At 36.4% G+C, this 18,248-nt stretch overlaps 4 protein-coding genes across 7 annotated transcripts; 1 reads left to right on the forward strand and 3 right to left on the reverse strand.

Moving 5' to 3' along the window:
• Positions 1–100: 100 nt before the first annotated feature.
• LOC127958774 (uncharacterized) lies at positions 101–3,205 on the forward strand. The gene is made up of 5 exons (XM_052557746.1): positions 101–305; positions 380–736; positions 1,066–1,133; positions 1,241–1,284; positions 2,734–3,205. Exons 1-5 carry the CDS (start codon positions 101–103, stop codon positions 2,822–2,824), a joined length of 765 nt encoding a protein of 254 aa, XP_052413706.1. The 3' UTR covers positions 2,825–3,205.
• Positions 485–8,759, reverse strand: LOC127958771 (uncharacterized). 4 transcript variants are annotated; one of them, XR_008154152.1, is made up of 8 exons: positions 8,422–8,758; positions 8,210–8,327; positions 8,040–8,131; positions 7,807–7,921; positions 7,216–7,488; positions 6,880–7,056; positions 4,523–4,589; positions 485–597 (listed from the first exon to the last, which is right to left on the reverse strand). XR_008154152.1 is itself a non-coding variant. In XM_052557742.1 (7 exons), the coding sequence occupies exons 1-7, from the start codon at positions 8,551–8,553 to the stop codon at positions 4,579–4,581; spliced, it is 918 nt and encodes a 305-aa protein (XP_052413702.1). In that variant the 5' UTR covers positions 8,554–8,758; the 3' UTR covers positions 4,217–4,578. The 4 variants fall into 4 exon arrangements, 3 of the variants coding, with proteins under 3 accessions (XP_052413702.1, XP_052413701.1, XP_052413700.1); XM_052557742.1 differs by lacking the exon at positions 485–597 and having other exon boundaries at positions 4,217–4,589; XM_052557741.1 differs by lacking the exons at positions 485–597; positions 4,523–4,589 and adding an exon at positions 5,961–6,248 and having other exon boundaries at positions 7,216–7,485; positions 8,422–8,759.
• Positions 8,619–12,706, reverse strand: LOC127957634 (uncharacterized). The gene is made up of 8 exons (XM_052556257.1): positions 11,768–12,706; positions 10,861–10,941; positions 10,365–10,757; positions 10,003–10,104; positions 9,623–9,855; positions 9,320–9,498; positions 8,869–8,969; positions 8,619–8,767 (listed from the first exon to the last, which is right to left on the reverse strand). Exons 1-8 carry the CDS (start codon positions 12,015–12,017, stop codon positions 8,619–8,621), a joined length of 1,488 nt encoding a protein of 495 aa, XP_052412217.1. The 5' UTR covers positions 12,018–12,706.
• A 3,530-nt stretch (positions 12,707–16,236) lies between these two features.
• LOC127957309 (cystatin-B-like) lies at positions 16,237–17,317 on the reverse strand. The gene is made up of 3 exons (XM_052555780.1): positions 17,192–17,317; positions 16,728–16,829; positions 16,237–16,486 (listed from the first exon to the last, which is right to left on the reverse strand). Exons 1-3 carry the CDS (start codon positions 17,258–17,260, stop codon positions 16,334–16,336), a joined length of 324 nt encoding a protein of 107 aa, XP_052411740.1. The 5' UTR covers positions 17,261–17,317; the 3' UTR covers positions 16,237–16,333.
• Positions 17,318–18,248: the final 931 nt, after the last annotated feature.

Consider the following 18,248-nt stretch of genomic DNA (forward strand, 5'->3'; position numbering starts at 1 on the left):
TTCTTGCATTGTTTTTCATTAAATGAAATTTATTTAACAGTACTGATGTTTCTAATACATCAGTGGGTGTACTGTAACTAATTAATGTGTGTAATAACTAATGAAGTTTAATAACTGCTTTTGTTCATTTCAGGTGCTGAAACTTGAGGCTGTCGGATACAAGCCAATTTTATTTATTGGGAAACAGGACAAAAGGGCTTCAAATAAGTGGGTGGCAGATATTATCACGCATCTGCACCCCACTCCTGTCACCAAAGTGTTTTTGGAGAAGATGCGGAGGGCTTATGAGTTTATCTTAACAAAAGGTAAGAGTAATGTTTTTGTTTAGAATACATGTATATTTCTTTGTTACTATGTACATATTAAATTTGTATTTTAGCAACCTCCACAGCCCAGCAGCCGGAGAGCGTCCCCGCGGAGCGGCCGGAGAGCGTCGCCGCGGAGCGGCCGGAGAGCCTCACCAAGCAGCCTGAAACTGTATTTCTTCTCAATCTTGTTCCTGTGCCTTGCTCGCTCTCTCCAACCTCTCTCTGTCCTCCTTCCTCTGCTACTTCTACAACTGTTCTTCCCTCACTTTCTTCCCCTCTTCCACCTCCACTGCGGCAGAGGAAAAGAAGGTTAAACACTTTTACCGCGTCAAACTCTACCACCCCTGTCTCTCCTCCATATCCATCTGCCTCTTCCATTTCCAAGCCTTTGAGTCAGGAGGTGCCACTGGTAAAGAACAGAAGAAAAGGTAACTTTTTGCATGGTACAACTTACTCCACACTATTCATAAAATTGCTCCCAGTCAAAGCTGACTTCATCATTGATAGCCAGTTCACAGTATTTTGTTATTTACATATTTATTTAGCTCTGTGTTAGTGGCCAATGTCCAAGGGCGTTGGGAAACCAATCCTGTACATTTTGCTTGATTGACAAAAACAGGAACAAATTCACTTTGACACGAATGGAAAAGACTGCATATCTCCTCACATGTGAATTTATAAATATGGGCTTGTGTGATTCAGCTATAAAGCATGATGGCATTCGTGGCTTAAAAAACTTGTCTTTTCATTATTTCAGGTTGTCAAAAATGTAGTAGGCAGAAGGTTTTCCTTTTTGATAAAATAACTGGGAAACAAATAAATGAGGTAAAATGTCTTATTAGGCCATGTGCTGGCCTTTCAAAGGTAATATCCAGTGATTGCTTAAACAGTTAAAGTTAAATTATTACTTGTGTTTGTTTGTGTTTGTGTAGGGGAAAGCTGAATTGAAAGTTCACTGGTTGCCTTGCACTGTGTGGTAAGTCATGTTTTATTTCCTAGTTAATTCCATTTCAATGCAATGGATTAGTCCATTCCATGACCCAATACAATCAAACACACCTGAACAAGATCATCAAGGTCTGAAAGGTTGCTAGAAAGCTACAGGCAGGTGAGTTTTTATGAGGGTTGGAGCTAAACTCTGCAGGACTGAGAGCTACAACAACCATCATGTTAACACAGCGCACACAACACCTCTTTAGCACTTTATTTCTCTCAACATTAGGACAGGAGAGCTGTCAGTCAATAAATGTGAAAAAGTAACTTAGATTTTTTTTGTTATAAGCTCCCAGATCTTGGCAGTAAATAATCCTCTGAGGTAGCCTGTAGAAAAACTGGTGTGAGGTCGATGGTCAGTACTCTGATTTAAATAGCGATGAGCTAGAGGCATTGGGAAGAGCTAGATCTGCAATCCTGAGGATCAGACAGAAAAAACAAATAAAGGGATTGGTGCGGGTGCCATTCACATAAAAAAAGAGTTATAGTATGTAAAGTGTGTTTGTGTGTGCGTTCTTGTATACATGGTTGTATACAAGGACACAAATGTGTGTAATGACATGGGTATTACAATATAAACATGGTTTATGAGGACACACTAAACAGTTTTTTTTATTAAAAAATGCTGACAGTTTCCTGTGATGGGTAGGTTTAAGCCAGGCACACACTTAAGGATTGTAAGGCTTGTTATGACTGTAATTTAATACTTACGACTGATCATGCCCAAGTGTGTCAAGTCATAGCCAGTTGCGTTTAGTCAGTGTTTACAGTCGCATTTAAATTACTTGTTAAATGTGCTTTAGTCAAAGAAAACTGTCTTTGTGTGTTGAACTCAGAATGTTTCAGCTAGTTTTTAAGTGTGTCCCTGGCTATAGAGGCAGAATATACAGTTTGCTAATGTAGAATATACAGTTTGTACAGTGTAAAAACATTACGCCTATAAAATGTCCCCACAATTCACAAAAACAAACCACTACCCTTATCCAGAGTTGGTAGAACTGCCAAATCTGCTTGGAACACAATATGATAACGTTGAAATTTCTAAACTTATTCTGCCTCTGCACGTCAGAAGTAGCCACTTTTCAACTAATCCAAGAGTGTTTTTTCTCCTAACAAATAGGAGATTTTCCTCAACCCACTAATATAACTTAATCCCTCAGTTTATCAGAAACAATTTGAAATCACTAAATTTTTAAGTACATTGCTTTCAGTGTACAAGAACTGTATGGAAAATTGTAATATTAAAAGTAACTAGTAACACTAGTAAATAAAGCTGCCAGACCTTGTACTTGAGAAAAAAGAGATGTAACGTTATAGAAGTATAAAACTGTGTAAAATGAAAATATGGCAGACATTAATCATAAACCTGACAGTGATCTTGATTTTTGCTCTGTGTTCTAATAACATTATGTGCACTTATGATGTTTTACAGTGGCAAAACCTGGGATGACACATGGGAGCCTGCGAGTGAATTCCAACACATTGTGCCAAAGTCCCCACATCCCAACCAGCTTTCAGCATGACAACATAGTCACCATAGACACCTGGACTCATCAAGCACCCTTCAATGCAGTTCATTTTTGAGTGTTTTTTCTTGCTGTTTGTTCTTCAGTAAAGTTTTTGCACAGTACCCAGTCTCTTTTAGTGTTTAGTCTCTTACAGTTGTCTTTTTAAAAAACTTTTTGCATTGGTCTTGAACTGCTTAACAGTGTACCTTGCGAGATCTTAAGTTTCTTGTCCATGAGCATAAGCTCATAAATACCAAATAATACTCCAAAAGCTACTAAATTGTCACTCAAGTTTTGTAGTCATGTTTGAAGTGTTTGATTACAATAATAGATATGAATTACTTTATTATTTATAGTCATAATTGTAATTGCCAATTTATTATAAGTTTCCTTGCATTTAGTCTAGTTTTTTTTTTTTTTTTGGGGGGGGGGGGGTGCTTCTTTAAAGGGAAGAAAATAATATGTTTCCTGATGGCAGACTTGCATCTCCTGGTTTGTAAAAAAAAAGAGAGGTAGGCTTTAAAAAGTTTTTTATTTAAAGCCTGTTGGGTCACATACCTGCAAATGTTACATAAGTATTTTATGTTTAATAGATTAACATACCTCTTATAAAAATTACTGCATGCTAGAATAACTATGACAGTAATTTTCATTTTGTAATAAAAAATTAAATATTTTGATATATTGAATTATTTAATTCACATACAGTGCACAGCTGCAAAAATTATTTAATATTAGTTACCCTCTGCTTCATGCTATGGAAACCAATGGACTTGGAAAAAATGTTTCACTGTAATCTGTTTCAGTGAAATTTATATTTATATATAAATTATATAATAATTATTTTTAATATTCTTCTACATAGTAAAGAAACAAAAGGGCCCTGTAGACCTGCCAATCACACGTAATTCCATGATACCCGCAAGTCAACTCGACGAGAAAGACTAGAACGGAATGGGATATAGCTACGGCAACTGGACATGCGCACATCAATATTGCGTCATTTAATATTTATTTAATTAATTTAATAACTGTATTTGCAGTATTGTAATGGTAAGTTTAGGGTTGGGGTAGGGGTTGGTGTTAATAAAACACAATTTGATAAGTAACAAGTTTATTTCACCGTTATTTACCCTGAAACGTTGCATCACTTCCGGCCGTAGCTGTACTGTAATTACCATATATGGACAAGTATGACGTGACACAGCTCTAACAGGACACGCTGTGATTGGAGTAACTTTAAGGCCAAAATAAAAAGCGATTAATGTTGCAAACTATGTTTTGATATCTTTATTACGTAAGTCATACTGTCATTTATCAATGAGGTATTGCTATGTTAAAAGAAATTACCCTTTTACAGAGATCCTAAACCTAACCCTAGTGTAATTTCAATGAACTACAATTTACTGCGCCATTGTTTTCCGTTCCATTGATAGAATTACAGAGGCGTATGGGTAATGCAGTTTAAAAACATTTAGTAATTAAATTAAATAAATACAATCTTTAATGAGCAAAGGGGCATCAGAATATGTTCAGTGTATAAACCTCTATGACATATTTGAGAGTCAGAATGAAATTTGGTATTGTACTGTGAGCACTTTTTAAAATGCTTTTATAACGCTTTTCCATGCATGTCAGAAATCTCTGTTCAACATCATTTAGTAAACATAGCATAAATAGTTTTTCTACCAATTTTCTCTTCGATATGCTTACCAGATTTTGAGTTACAGCCATTTGAAATGTGCATTTTTTGGCTCTTCCAGGGGGCGCTACCGGGTCCCTGGGGGAGGTAAGACAGTAAAAATTACACAGATATGCTCTCTTCATTATGAACAACAAACTGTTGATTCACATTTATATCTGAATATTGTATTCTTTTCCCCATTTTCTATATTTACATCATGCTTGTGTTATGTTTTGCTGATATTGTGAGACTCTGAATACAGTAACATAGGCACAGGATGGTGCACAATAAAAAGAATCAGGGTATAAAAGACAACAATAGTTCATTATTGTCTCAAATTCCATTAATATGACTAAAAATGTGTATGTAAAAGAAGCATGGTAAGTAATTACAGTTGTTTTATTTTATTTTTTTTCAAAATCATGAAATTTAACAAACTCATAAGATGATATAGTGCATTTTTTATTTCCAAAACAATTAACAAAATGTACTATACAATACACCATGTAAATCATTTTATTGTAGACTACAAAATAGAATAAAGATACTTTATAAAATAGTATAAAGACAAATTGGATTCATTAGAAATAAAAAGAGACTTAAAAAGTGCTATCATCATGCTGTTTATCAGGTCACAGCTGATGAAGCTACACAAGTGGTGAAATGTTTTGAGCACCACAAAATCAAATCAGTTGACTCCAATACTTTTACTAGATGACACATAAGCAGATGTAATATTAAACTGGGAAATAATGATTCCTCCTTATCATAATGCTTTTCTTCCTCATAATTAGCTTCTTCTGTCTCTAAAAAGGTTTCAGTTGTTATATTTGAAATACACTCTACACTTCCACAGCCACAAGCTGTGTTCTAATATTTCATTCCCCCTGTGAATCATATAACCTTAGATTATTATTACTCATGCAAGATTATTATTCATTATTTTGTACACAACGTTCACTAATGATTATTTTCATTAATTAATCTGCTATTTATTTCTCAACAAATGAAGAGTTTGGTTTGTGAGCAAGTATGAAAATGAGAAAAACAGACACAATTACACAAAACCCCAAAAAGATGCATTGATAAAAGCTGTGAACAGTTCAAACCTCAAATAAAAAAAAATACATGCTGGAACCATTAAATGTTTTTGCGTGAAAATTATTTGGCAATTCATTTTCTGCCAATCAACTAATTGTACTGTTGAGAAGTTTCTTTTGCAACAAAATGTCATTTAAAAGCTCTCCATGTGCTGTCAAGTGCATTTTTTCTCTCTCTGAATTGCAGTGGAGTATAAGTAAAGTTTGGATGAGAAGAAACTCTTACCTCAAATCTCTAAGTACCATACAATACTTCAATTAATGCACTTAATTTCCACCACATACTGGTTCTAGAGGCATGCATGCACACATTTCTATGTATGTGAAAGAAGAGGCAACACTTTTGGTTCCATTTATAAAGGTGATGAAAAGCAGATTTTATTACATTCTTTATATACAGATTTAAGGTCATTGTCCAGAACGATAAAAAGGTGTCACAGTCTTGTGGATTACAGTCCGTCATCAGACATTTCACAGTCACTGTCATACTCATCAGCTGAAGCACTGTACAAAAAGTTGATGTTGCCTTCTCCAGACAAAACTTGCAGGTAACAGTCTCTTGCTTGCACCTTCATTTCTCTGACTTTATGTTGCTTTCTCAGGATGATGCTTTGCAGACCTTTCAAACCCTCTTCACTTAAGCAACATGGTGAATCTTAAAAGAGGAACAAAATAACATTAAGCATGCTTTAGAAACTTTATAAACATACATCATAGTTATGTATATTTATTAGGGCTGCCCCAAAAAGTCAACGAATTGTTAGTCAGTCAGAATGACCATAGTTGGACAAATAATTGTTTTTCCTGCAAACAACACAACCAAACATAGCCATAGGTCTTGGTAATAATCAGACAGTCACGGACAGCTATTATGGATTAAACGGCTGGTCCTCATTTTCACTAGATAGTAAATGTCATGAAGGAAATTCAAAGTTTGAGCATTGCGAGGGCATCAAGGACAAGAAAGCATCATTCTCTAATTTCAGCTACCAGTTGGAGTGGAGTGGAGAATTAGGCCAAGTGTAATGACTTATAGAGCTAAAAGCCACTTATCGTTCAATAATATATATATATATATATATATTATTTTTAATTACTAGGCTACTTACTTTAATGATTAGAGAGGACATGTCCTATATGTAGTTATGGGAATATGCACTTTAGTAGATTTTAGTTAACAGATCACTCTTACTAACTGTATAATAAAAATATTCTGAGAGTTGGAAATCTATGGTCATAGCAACCCTAAATGTTTATGCCATTTTTTGTACAAATACAATACATACTTCTCATTGTCTCACTGGCAAACATGTGGGACAGCTCTCTGAGGGTATCAGCACGAGTTGAAAGAGATTTCCAGTGGTGGTCCATCTCTGCCACAAGAATCTTCAGCTCCTCCTCAAGTCTTCTTACTGACATGATGATGTCAAACGCTCTTCTTTTTGTCCTTAGATCGACAGAGTCTGGAATGCATTTATGAGAAAGACTTAATTCATATGTATCAAACATCAACCTTTAAAGAATCACAGAAAAAAGTCACAGAATGACATTTGAAGCATTGTGGGTAATGTGTCATAATGTATCAGATTTGTCAGAAGCAGTCAACAGACTAGTGTACACACCACTGTGTGGTAGCTGCCATGGCCAAGCTGTCTCACCAGACAGAATGGTTTCCATGCAAAGACTTTCTGTGCTTGGAACCATTCTGTTGTATTTCTCCACAACAGATGTCAGGATGCCCTTCTCCTCCCTGATCTTGCGGCGGATTCTGGCACGACCTTTGTTCCCATCGGTATCTTTGTAGAGCCGATGGGAACGTCTCTTGATACTCGCTACCAGGACCTCAATTCTGCTGGCCAAGCCATCAGCATCATTTGTGGTTGTTACTCTTGCTGCTGAGAAGAAATAGGTAGTTTGCAGTTTAAATTAAACTTTTGAAACCACATGTACTGTATGTTGTTTGATTATATACATATAATGACTGTCTCTTTGATAGTTATATTAGCATGTGTTATTTGCCATCAAACATTGAAACAAGATCTGAATGTGATGTTTATGTAAATTAGCTGTTTGTAATTAACACTATGACGAGTGGGGTAAGGCTGATAACTGTGGGAGTGATGGGGTGTCTGTGATTCTGAACTTGAAAAATTAGTTTACCTAAATGTTTTAAATATTCTGAACTTGAGGTTTAACAGTAATCATTTCCTCACCGCCTGCCCACTCCTTTACATCACTGACCCAGTCTTCCAGTTGGCTCTCTGTCACTGCCAATTGGGCTTTCAAGGACTCTAGGTTTTGTAACTGGCTTTGCAGAGCTTTTCTGGTCTACAATGACAAGCAATCACAGAACCAAGAAACAAGAACCAAATGTTCAATGCACAGCTTCATACACTGCAAACACACAATACTGACCATGTAAAACCAATTCTACAGTTGTCATTACCTTCTGATATCGGCGAGTCAGTGAAACTGCCAAATTTCGGAACTTTTGCTGATTCCATCGCATGGCCATGAGAGTCAGCATGTCTGTGCGTCCTGCAAACACAAAAGATATGATGCATAAAATATGTTATTATGTGATTATGTAACTAGAGCACTATGTGGTCATCTTACCTGCTTTTGACATATGTTTTGTTGTCACTGCAATCCTAGAGAGGAAGGCATTGCACTGTTCCACCTCCTCCCCTAGTGTTAGTCCAGCCCCATCCTGATACGACCCGCTCCATTTCACCTGAGTAAGAAAACATAAATAAACAAAGAACAAGATGTTTGCTGATGTTTGGTTTAAGATAATGTGGTTCTGTCACATAGCAACATTTTCTTACCTCACATTTAAAATAATGGGCTTTGGCATGAAATACCGAAAGGAATGGTCTCATGTTAAGGAGGTGCCGGAGCTCTGGGCAGCTTTTTGTAACTCTTTGCAGGTAGGGCCAATATTTGCAGGTCACATCCATACAAAAAAAAAGTGACTTGCCTACTGGCCAAGTTTTCTTGAAGGTACAGGGGATAGGCAAAAATTTCACCCCTGTACATATTTAATGCACAGAGAAGCACTCCGTGCCGACAAACCGTAACCTCCAATCCCTCTTCGTCTACCTTGCTGGCAGATCTTTGTGAGGTCTCTCTGGCTGCTGACCACTCCCCTCCACAAACACCTCTCCCACTGACCTACAACATGGATAATGGTCAATGAAAACAAGACTCTTCTAAACAAACTCTTCAGTAAGAGGTTACTGTAGTATTGTAGTTTTATTTATCATCATATATACTTTTTAAATGTTTGGTTGTGCTGTGAATGTTGTCCACAAATCTTGTAACATCTTCATCTTTGGCTATAAAGATGCCTTCAAAGATGGCCTGTTCCTCAGATCTAAAAAAACAACAACAACAAAAACAACAACAAAGATACAAAACAGTTTATGATAACTTATTAGAGTTGTCATAAGTACCAACTTCAGTACCAGTCTGAAATTTAAAAAACGTAATGCTTTGAGCGCTGTTGAGCGGATTCATAAACACCTCTGATTGGCCATTGTGTTCACACACTCATTGGATATGTCTGAGAATGGCTTTAAATGATCAGCGCTAAAAGTATCAATTTTTATAAGTCAGTATTTTCGACAACTCTATAACTTATAATGTAAGATTACTTAGTGCATAATAAAGAGCCATGTTATCTTATTAATATGTAAGAACACTGTGACACACAGTTTGAAGTACCTAGCAGCATTCTTAAAACGGTAATGCTTGCGGTTTCCATCTACGGAAACGGCGAGCATATTTGGGGAGCATGCAGGGCAGATGAAGGGCTCTTCCTTGCATATACTGTCCACCTCAAATCGCACAGCCTCCCACTCAAAAAAACTTTTCTGAAAACTGTCTGCAGAGATCTTGCCAGTCTATTAAAAATAAAGAAACCAAAAGCTTATAAATGTACAACGAATACATTAACATCAAACAGGTTTTCAGCCCACAATTCGAATACATTAATGATACTGCAGGATTTATACATTCAATACTCACACGACCAAAGCGAACAGTTCGCTGATCCAGCATTCTTAAAAATGCTTGACAGGACAGTCCTGGTGCCACCATCTTCATTTCCTCAAATGAGAAAAATATATCGGTAGTATAAATTGTGGCAAACTGAAGAATTGCCGGCCAGTAGTCACTGCTGTTAAGGTCGGCCACTGCAGCAGTCCAAGTGGCTTGGCATGCCTCACAAAATAACTCGGGCATGCTTAGATCATATCGTCCTGGAAAAATCAAAAACACATCCACTGTAATGCAATCCTTTGCTGGGTCAGTCAGGGTTTGGGTTCTTAATATAATATATACATTACTTTGTATACTTCATAAGATGCTTATCAAACAGGACAAAATGAAGTTCTTCACATTCTTACCATTCATTGTGACCACAGCAACAGTCTTTCCTGGACTGACCCTCAATGACTCTGGTGAACAACCACAGATTTTGTCAGGCATTTCCACAGGTACAAGCCGCACTGAAAAAGATCACACAGTACATGTGAATTAACATAATTTGTATTGACTGAGTAATATAAGATTGTAATGGATCAATGTTATTGAAGCACATTGCTGAAAAAGAACACAAGATATGCTCAAAAAGCCGATTGACACAGGGTATCTACATAAATTCAAGCTCAATCAAAAAGAGAAAAAAGTGATCATTTAAAAAATAAAACTTATGAGCTTAACTATTCTGAAAATGAAATATGTTGTACAAACACAAACCAAAACTTACCACATTGGGAAAGAGCCTTATCGACCACGACAGTTGTTGGAGGCAATGGCTGGAAGAAGCCAGCAGTCATGGCATCTCTATTGTGGAGGACATGTCTGGTGTGCATGCTGATGTCACATTCAGCACAGAAGAAGGGGTGTGGTCGACAGTCACTGCACCGGATAACTGCTGGACTGCTCCAACACTGCTGGCAGATGTGTGTTGCCACACTTTCTTTTGCTGCAGCCGTGTTTACCAGACGGGGTCTCTCTGCCCTCCACCTCTCTGAAAAGAGACTCTGACGAATGCCCCAGTTCGAAGATGCCAGAAGAGGATCTCTTGGGGTTCCAAGAGGTGATGCCTCATCACCTGAGGAATCCCTCAGTGAGTGCTGGAGATCTTGTAGAAAACACTCTGTTAAAATAGCAAATTTAAAAATACAAACATTTATTAACATTCTAACCCACTGTCAGATATAAATGGAAACAATGAAAATGGTGTACAATGAAGTACACACCAACAGTCTCTGGAGCAAAGGCCACCTCACAGTTAGTGTCAGGAGCATTGAAGGTAGGATCAGTGTTCTGAATGTGATCAGCTGTAGAGGATAAAAACAACACAAATCAACATTTACATATATTATTCAAATTTACAACTGAAATTACCAGACTTAAATGGCACAAGCTCACTGTTTAGTGGGATAGTTCACCCAACATTTTTAATTCTGTCATCATTTACTCACCCTTAAAGAGTTCTAAACCTGTATTAATTTCTTTGGTCAGCTGAACAAAAAGGAAGATATTTTGAAGATTGTATGTAACCAAACAGTTGGTGGACCCCACTGACTTCCATAGTATTTCTTTCTCCATACTAAGGAAGTCACCGGTGTCCCACAACTGTTTGGTTACCCATATTCATCAAAATATATTCCTTTTGTGTTCAGCAGAACAAATAAATGAATTCAGGTTTGAAACAATTTGAGGGTGAATAAATTACGAAAAGACCAGTAATAACCAATAACCAAGACCAATAACTTGCAAGCGATTTATTATGATGGTAACCAGGCAGGCACATTTTACTGCATAACCATAATATTGACAAGATTTCCTAAAATGTCATAACAGCCCAAAAATAAACATTTTTTTATGTGCTAATTTTGTAGTTCATACTGCTTTACAAAAATATTTAATATTAACATTAATGCCCCACTTTCACTTAATTTTTCACTTTCACTTAAGACTATTGACATCTTTAATAAATCTACTTTTTATGTCAGAAATCAAATCACTAGTTCTGGTTTGATTGTTTCCCTGAAATATCAAGCTAAACATGTATTCCTTCATTTTCTTAATTGCTTTATTACAAAATTAAGGTCCTAAACAATGTGATTTCTCAAAAAATCTTAAATGAAAAACAATACTGACCCTTTTTTGACTGATCCCTGCTTGATCTCGGCCTTGCATAGACAATATTTCCATGCACGTCTCTTTTTCTCCAGTGCACCTTTGGTTGCCTTGGCTCAGGTGTCTTTGATGGTGCTGCTGCCGCCTCCTCTTCTTGCAGCTCACCAAGAAAGTCATCAAGACTTTGGAGCTCATCCTTCAGTTCTTGATGATCAACCAAGTTATCCAAGACCATTAGATTTTCTTGGATTTCTGAATCACTCATGGACATAGTGATGGACAGAAAAACAAACAGACAGAAAGACTCACAACAAAGAGATGGACAAATAAATAAATATACAGGGAGGGGGGACAAAGAGAGACAAAGAGAGGAGAGGGGAGCGAGAAAGAGAGCTGAAGAGAGTACAGGTGATGGGTAAAGGTGAACAAGACGAACGTGACTCTTAAAAGTGCCTTTGTTATTTATTTGTGTGTGTGTGTGTGTGTGTGTATGTGGTGGAGTGTTAGAATAAAGATAATTTTTGCTGGCAAATTTGAGGGACCTAATGATAAAGAAAAAACATACAAACAGACAAACAAAACAAAAAAAACAGAATTTAACATTTTACACAAGTATTCTCTTCACCTGTGTTGTCAGATTGGGCTTGAATGTATGTAAAATTGATTTTATTAATTGTTAATTGATTGTGATTGTTAATAATGTAAGTTTTGCTCTATTTCGCCAACAAAAATAGTTCCAAACAAAACCACAGCAGAACTCACTGTAAAAAAGTACATGAATCAATCAATAACTTATGACAACATCATTTATTATTACATTAATTATACACATGGTTTTATTCTATAGTGAGAAATTGTGCTGAGACACAAAACTGTTGTTGTTATGAATTTGTTTCTACTGATTATTATAGATAATATTTAGGCATTTATTATCAAATTATCCGTGGATTTTAAACAATTACTGGCCTGACCATTTATAACGTTAGCTAAAATGGCTTAATAGTTTGAGCTATATAAAATAGGTAACTGGAAACACATCAGTACTGAAAATCTTGTATTCCCCATGATTGCACCTTCATGATTATATGCGAAAAAAATTTTACTTTGAATTTAATTAGCTAACTTTGCTAGCCTACTGCACATGTGGTGCAGCAAGTAATTTAAATATATATATATTTAATTTTCTATCATTAACCGTCCTAATAAATTGCTGCCTTACACGTCTTAAAGTTCTAAACACAACTTGTCCTGATTCTACAGTTTTATTGTGTAAATTTAAGAATAGTCTCGATCTCTATTAATTAATTTCTACTTACCGAGTGGAAAGGGAAAAACGCAATGAACTAGAGTTGTGACGTTCGCGAACGAACCGATTCTTTTGAACGGCTCATAAACATGAACGATGGGAGCCGAGTCGCGACTGGAGAGGAGCCGTTCTTTCTATCGTTCTTTTTTCCTATGCGTGTTCATACAAATGAGCTCCTCCAGGAGACAGAACAGTTATAGGGGGAGGGGCGCACCCAGCGCAGGCCAACCCTTTATAGCGTGATGATATTAGTTATTAGTTGTGCATGCATTTACATTGCATTTTGTGTTCATTTAAAACTTATTTTAAAATCATTAAAAATGTTCTTTTGTGATACTGTACTTGTATAGAAATTTTTCACTAAAAGCTGTTTTCCACAGACATTCATTGCAGCCCACTTTGTTATTGTTCATTGACTTGAAGGGGCTGATGTCCTATTTGCAAAGTTTACAGTAGTAATAGTATGTAGTATGTAGACATTTCCATTTTATTTATTCTAATTTTATCTACTTTAAAAAAAAAAAAAGTTTTCTATCAAAATGTTCTTGTGTGATAACAATGTTCTTGTGTGGAAGTGTTTGTAGTAAAAGCTGTTTTGCACAGAAATTCATTGCAGCCGGCTTCGTTTTTTATGTTTATTTGTGAGTAGGTATTGTATGAATAACATAAGTCAACGTAGTTTTACACACACACACACACACACACACACTTTGTACTAAAGGTAAATCAAAATAATGATGTCACTGTCTAAGCAGAGGGATTTGTGCAACCCTATGGAATATAGTCGACACATGAGAAAAGAGGTAACAATCAATATTTCAGAATAATTCAAACTCAGATATTGGTGTGTGATATCTGAGCTTTAATTATTTGACTACAAATCTCACCTCATAATACCTCCCAGTGATTATTTCCAGGATAAACTGAGATGCTCCCAAGCTGGCTTCTTAAAACTGACTAAATATTTAAAAAGAGCCAAAAGAGCCATTCTTTTGAACGGCTCTTTGAAAGGAACGGATCGCGAAGATCCGGATCCCCTCAAAGAGCCATAAATCCCATCACTACAATGAACCTCGGGATCACGATCGCGCCATACAATGACGTCAGAGTTATTAATTTAGAGGATATTTAATAAATAAATAAATAAACAAGACATTGATTAATCGAACACAAGCATATGTGCATTTATTTATCAATACCAGACTCCTATAAAAATAAAAATAAACATTATCCAGCATGCATCACCTATAATTAGTCACTTACCCTGTGACCTGGCAGAAAACGCTTAAACTGCTTACTGCACGCACCGCAGAGCGTTGTTAAACTCACCGCTGAATAGTGTTTTACCTGCAGTTGAGCGTTGTTTTAGTTAAACTCACATCTGGAGGCTATTCTACCTGCAGTAGAGCGTTGTTAAACTCATCTCTGAATAGTGTTTTACCTGCAGTTGATCGTTGTTTTGGTTAAACTCACATCTGGATGCTGTTCTACCTGCAGTAGAGCGTTGTTAAACTCACCGCTGAATAGTGTTTTACCTGCAGTTGATCGTTGTTTTGGTTAAACTCACATCTGGATGCTGTTCTACCTGCAGTAGAGCGTTGTTAAACTCACCGCTGAATAGTGTTTTACCTGCAGTTGATCGTTGTTTTGGTTAAACTCACATCTGGAGGCTATTCTACCTGCAGTAGAGCGTTGTTAAACTCACCGCTGAATGCTGTTAAACAGCACGACGAACGCTCCCCCAATTTCTCAGAGGGCGCTTTGATATCAGACTGCGAGGGATTTCTTAACATTAAAACCTAGTTGTGTGGCCAGATAAAGATGATATGGGGGACACCATTTAACCAGCCTCAGCATAGATCATTTATTGTAGCCTATTCCTATCTGTTCGTATTTATTGTAGTCTAGATCCATCCACAGCGAACTTTTTTTTTTTTTTTTCATCCACAGCAAACAAAGGGCTGCGCGTGCTTACCCAAAACGTCAAATTTCGGCGCCTCAGGCTCGGGTTCAGGGTTCCATAGAAGTCAATTGGACTGCCCTGCTCGTTGAAAAATAACGCCAAAGGGATACCCAGTGCGTTAAAATGTGACGCCAAGGGGTCCTGACCAAGCGTCCATATGTGACGAGTTGGGAGTGAGACCGTGTTGTTCAAACAATATCTAAGCAATGTAGTAGCCTAGTTCAGATTAAAATAAAAATAAAAAAGTAAAAAAAATCTTTGGTGCAGTGATGAACACCATAGCAAATCCACAAATCTGAATGGCTGTTTAAAATTATTTAAATATGTTTTGGAAAGTAGGCAGCTGCTTTATTTATTGGGTTTCCAGAGTAAAGGCTGCATTTTCTGCAGTCTAGCGCCATCTGCTGTCAGAGAGTGAATGTGCTTTCTTACAGCGTGTCTCTCAGGTGTTCCTCATGTGCTTCTCATGCGTGCTTGTTTACATCAGAGCTTGCACTCTTTCAAGCAGCATACAGATGTGTTGTACATTTTGACCAGTTGATGGGAAAAGTATTCTTAAAATGCATTCCAAATTCTGAATAATTTGTAATCTATAATTATTCACGTTATTTAGAAAATAATATCATGCATATTCATTACTGTGATATCACAATACCGAACACGCACATCTCTAGTTTTATAATAGTTTTGAATAGCAATTTGACTGGTTTTGTTTCACAGACCTGCCATTTCGTTTCAGTTGTGCTTGATTACTAGTAATAGCAATAATTTATTTATTGCCCTGTTTTGTACTAGTTATATATTTTGGTGGATTAAAGTATTTGTAGCTGTTCAGTTGTGGGTGGGCAGTTTTCTTTTATTATAATCCGTGTGTTAGTGACTGTGTTTTCAAGTGTATAACCTGATTTCTGCTCGTTACAGGAGCTGAGTGCCTGAGGCAGGGGTGGATTCCTGGTGTTGGCGTTTCTTTCACAAATTCTTGCTGGTATTGTACTGCTTGAAATTGTAGCAGTATTATACTGCATTATCCCTAATAAATAAATTAATAAATAAAAATTTAGCTTTTGTATGATATATTTCAGTTTTGAGTTATTAAAAAACTTATTCAGTCATTGAAGTCAATAAAATCTTAAAATCTGATAACTTTATATTTATTTTTAGTTATTTCAGCATTCAGCATTCAAGTTTGACGTTGTTCAGTAAACACACTGACACGGAGGATTTGATTATGGAGTTTAATATTGAGGAATTAAATGATTTCAGATGTTCCTCTATACAGTATGGCAGTTCATTGCATGTGTCTGTTATTAAATCAAGACTATTTCTGTAAGTGTTCAAGAGGAATCAGCGGGTCATCAACGGATTTGTGGCGCTGGATGTCAGTCACACTCAGTCCGCCTCCATAACAGGGAAGAGCCTGAAATATCAACGCGTGAACACACTCTCCATCCCCATCTACATCAACCAGCACCTGACAGAGAGAGAAAAAAAACTAGGGTTTAATTAAGACAAACACTTTACAGGTTTTACTAAATTTGGACATGTCCAGCAATGCTACAATGTTAAGAAAAGTTTTATCTCATGCAAATGTATGAAGCTTGACATAATGCATTTTAACTTTCAGTGAGGACGAACGAATTATTTGCAACATCATTGAGATTGACGATCTCATAATCCATGAAAATTACAAACAAACAAAAATATTGATTTACCTTGAACATGTAATTTGTTCCTGCCACAACCTGAGAAGACCAGACCACAGGAATGAAAATCTTAAAATCAGTTCCAACAGTCTTCTCTATCTCTGGCCTCAGCTGAATAAAGAGAGAAACATTATCATTATGGTCACAATAATATTTTTTTAACAGCTAGGAGTTAACTACATTTAGTAAACATGAACTATTAATAAATGCAGTATTTTGAATATTGTACATCACTTCACATCAGTTAAGAGTTCTCAATAAAGGAATAATCAAGAGCAATTATTTATCTGCATCAAATCTGAATTTATTGCATAAATAGGCACTTGCATATATCATTCAGACTGTGCTATAAGGACATATTTATTTAAATTGAACTAAAACAAAACAAACCCCAAACAAACAAATAAAAACATACAAATCAGCTCACTAGTAACAGACAGTGTGTTTCATTTAGGAGTGAACTTGTCTCATACCTCAGAACAAATCTTTTTCATCTCTGGATCGAACAGTCTAATGTCGGTCCAGCCTCCACAAATTGGCATTACTGCAGTGTGCTGATGATCAGAGAAGAGAAGAGAAGAGGAGAGTTAATCAGTCAGTCTGACTCCCAGAACAACAGTGTTGCACTTTTAAAGTTAAGATCACGTGACCTGAAGAATTTTGGAATGTGATTGCACAAATGTGGCAGTGAACCGTGGTTAGACGTTTTTTTTAAATCATCTAACCTGAATGTTAGGCAAAAGTAATGATGTGTAATAAATAAGTATATTAAAGCACCATATAAATTCCCCATTCATTCATTCATTCATTCATTCATTCATTCATTCATTCATTCATTCATTTATTCATTTATTCATTGTTTCCAAGCAGCTTTGAAGGAAATAACATTATGTTTATAATGCTTTACATAATACCAAATTGTAGGGCAAGTTATTCATTTATTTATTTTTTCAAAAGGTGTTTGAACATTGGTCAGTTTGGTTCTAGTAAGAGGTTAAAATGCTGGTTGGTTTCCTTGTATTAACAAATAAACATTTTGTTCACTATTGTGCTAAGAAGTCTCTGGGTTAATTTTACACTGTTTCCTTGGTTTGGTTTTTAGTCCGCATGTGAAAGCGATTTTCCCCTGGGACACAATTTTGATGGAAAAAATTTAATCAGACTAGTTTTATATAGGGATATGCCGGTATAAGTTTTTCCTGTTGCGATTAATTGCTAATGCTTTTCTCACAGTATTATCAGGGTATTGATTTTATGGAGTTATATATTTTGGTGGATTAAAGTATTTGTAGCTGTTCAGTTGTGGGTGGGCAGTTTTCTTTTATTATAATCCATGTGTTAGCGAGTTGAGTGCCTGAGGCAGGGGTGGATTCCTGGTGTTGGCGTTTCTTTTGCTGGTATGGTCATGTGTGTAGTGTGCGTGAGTTTGTGACATAGGTATAAGGAAGGGGGCTTTGCTCTTGAGGCTGACTTTGCCCTTTTGCCCTGCTTTCAAGCCTCTGTTGCTTTACCTTGATCCTTGGATGTCCT

This window comes from Carassius gibelio, chromosome B5 (genome assembly GCF_023724105.1).
Source record: "Carassius gibelio isolate Cgi1373 ecotype wild population from Czech Republic chromosome B5, carGib1.2-hapl.c, whole genome shotgun sequence".
Taxonomy (NCBI): Eukaryota; Metazoa; Chordata; class Actinopteri; order Cypriniformes; family Cyprinidae; genus Carassius; species Carassius gibelio.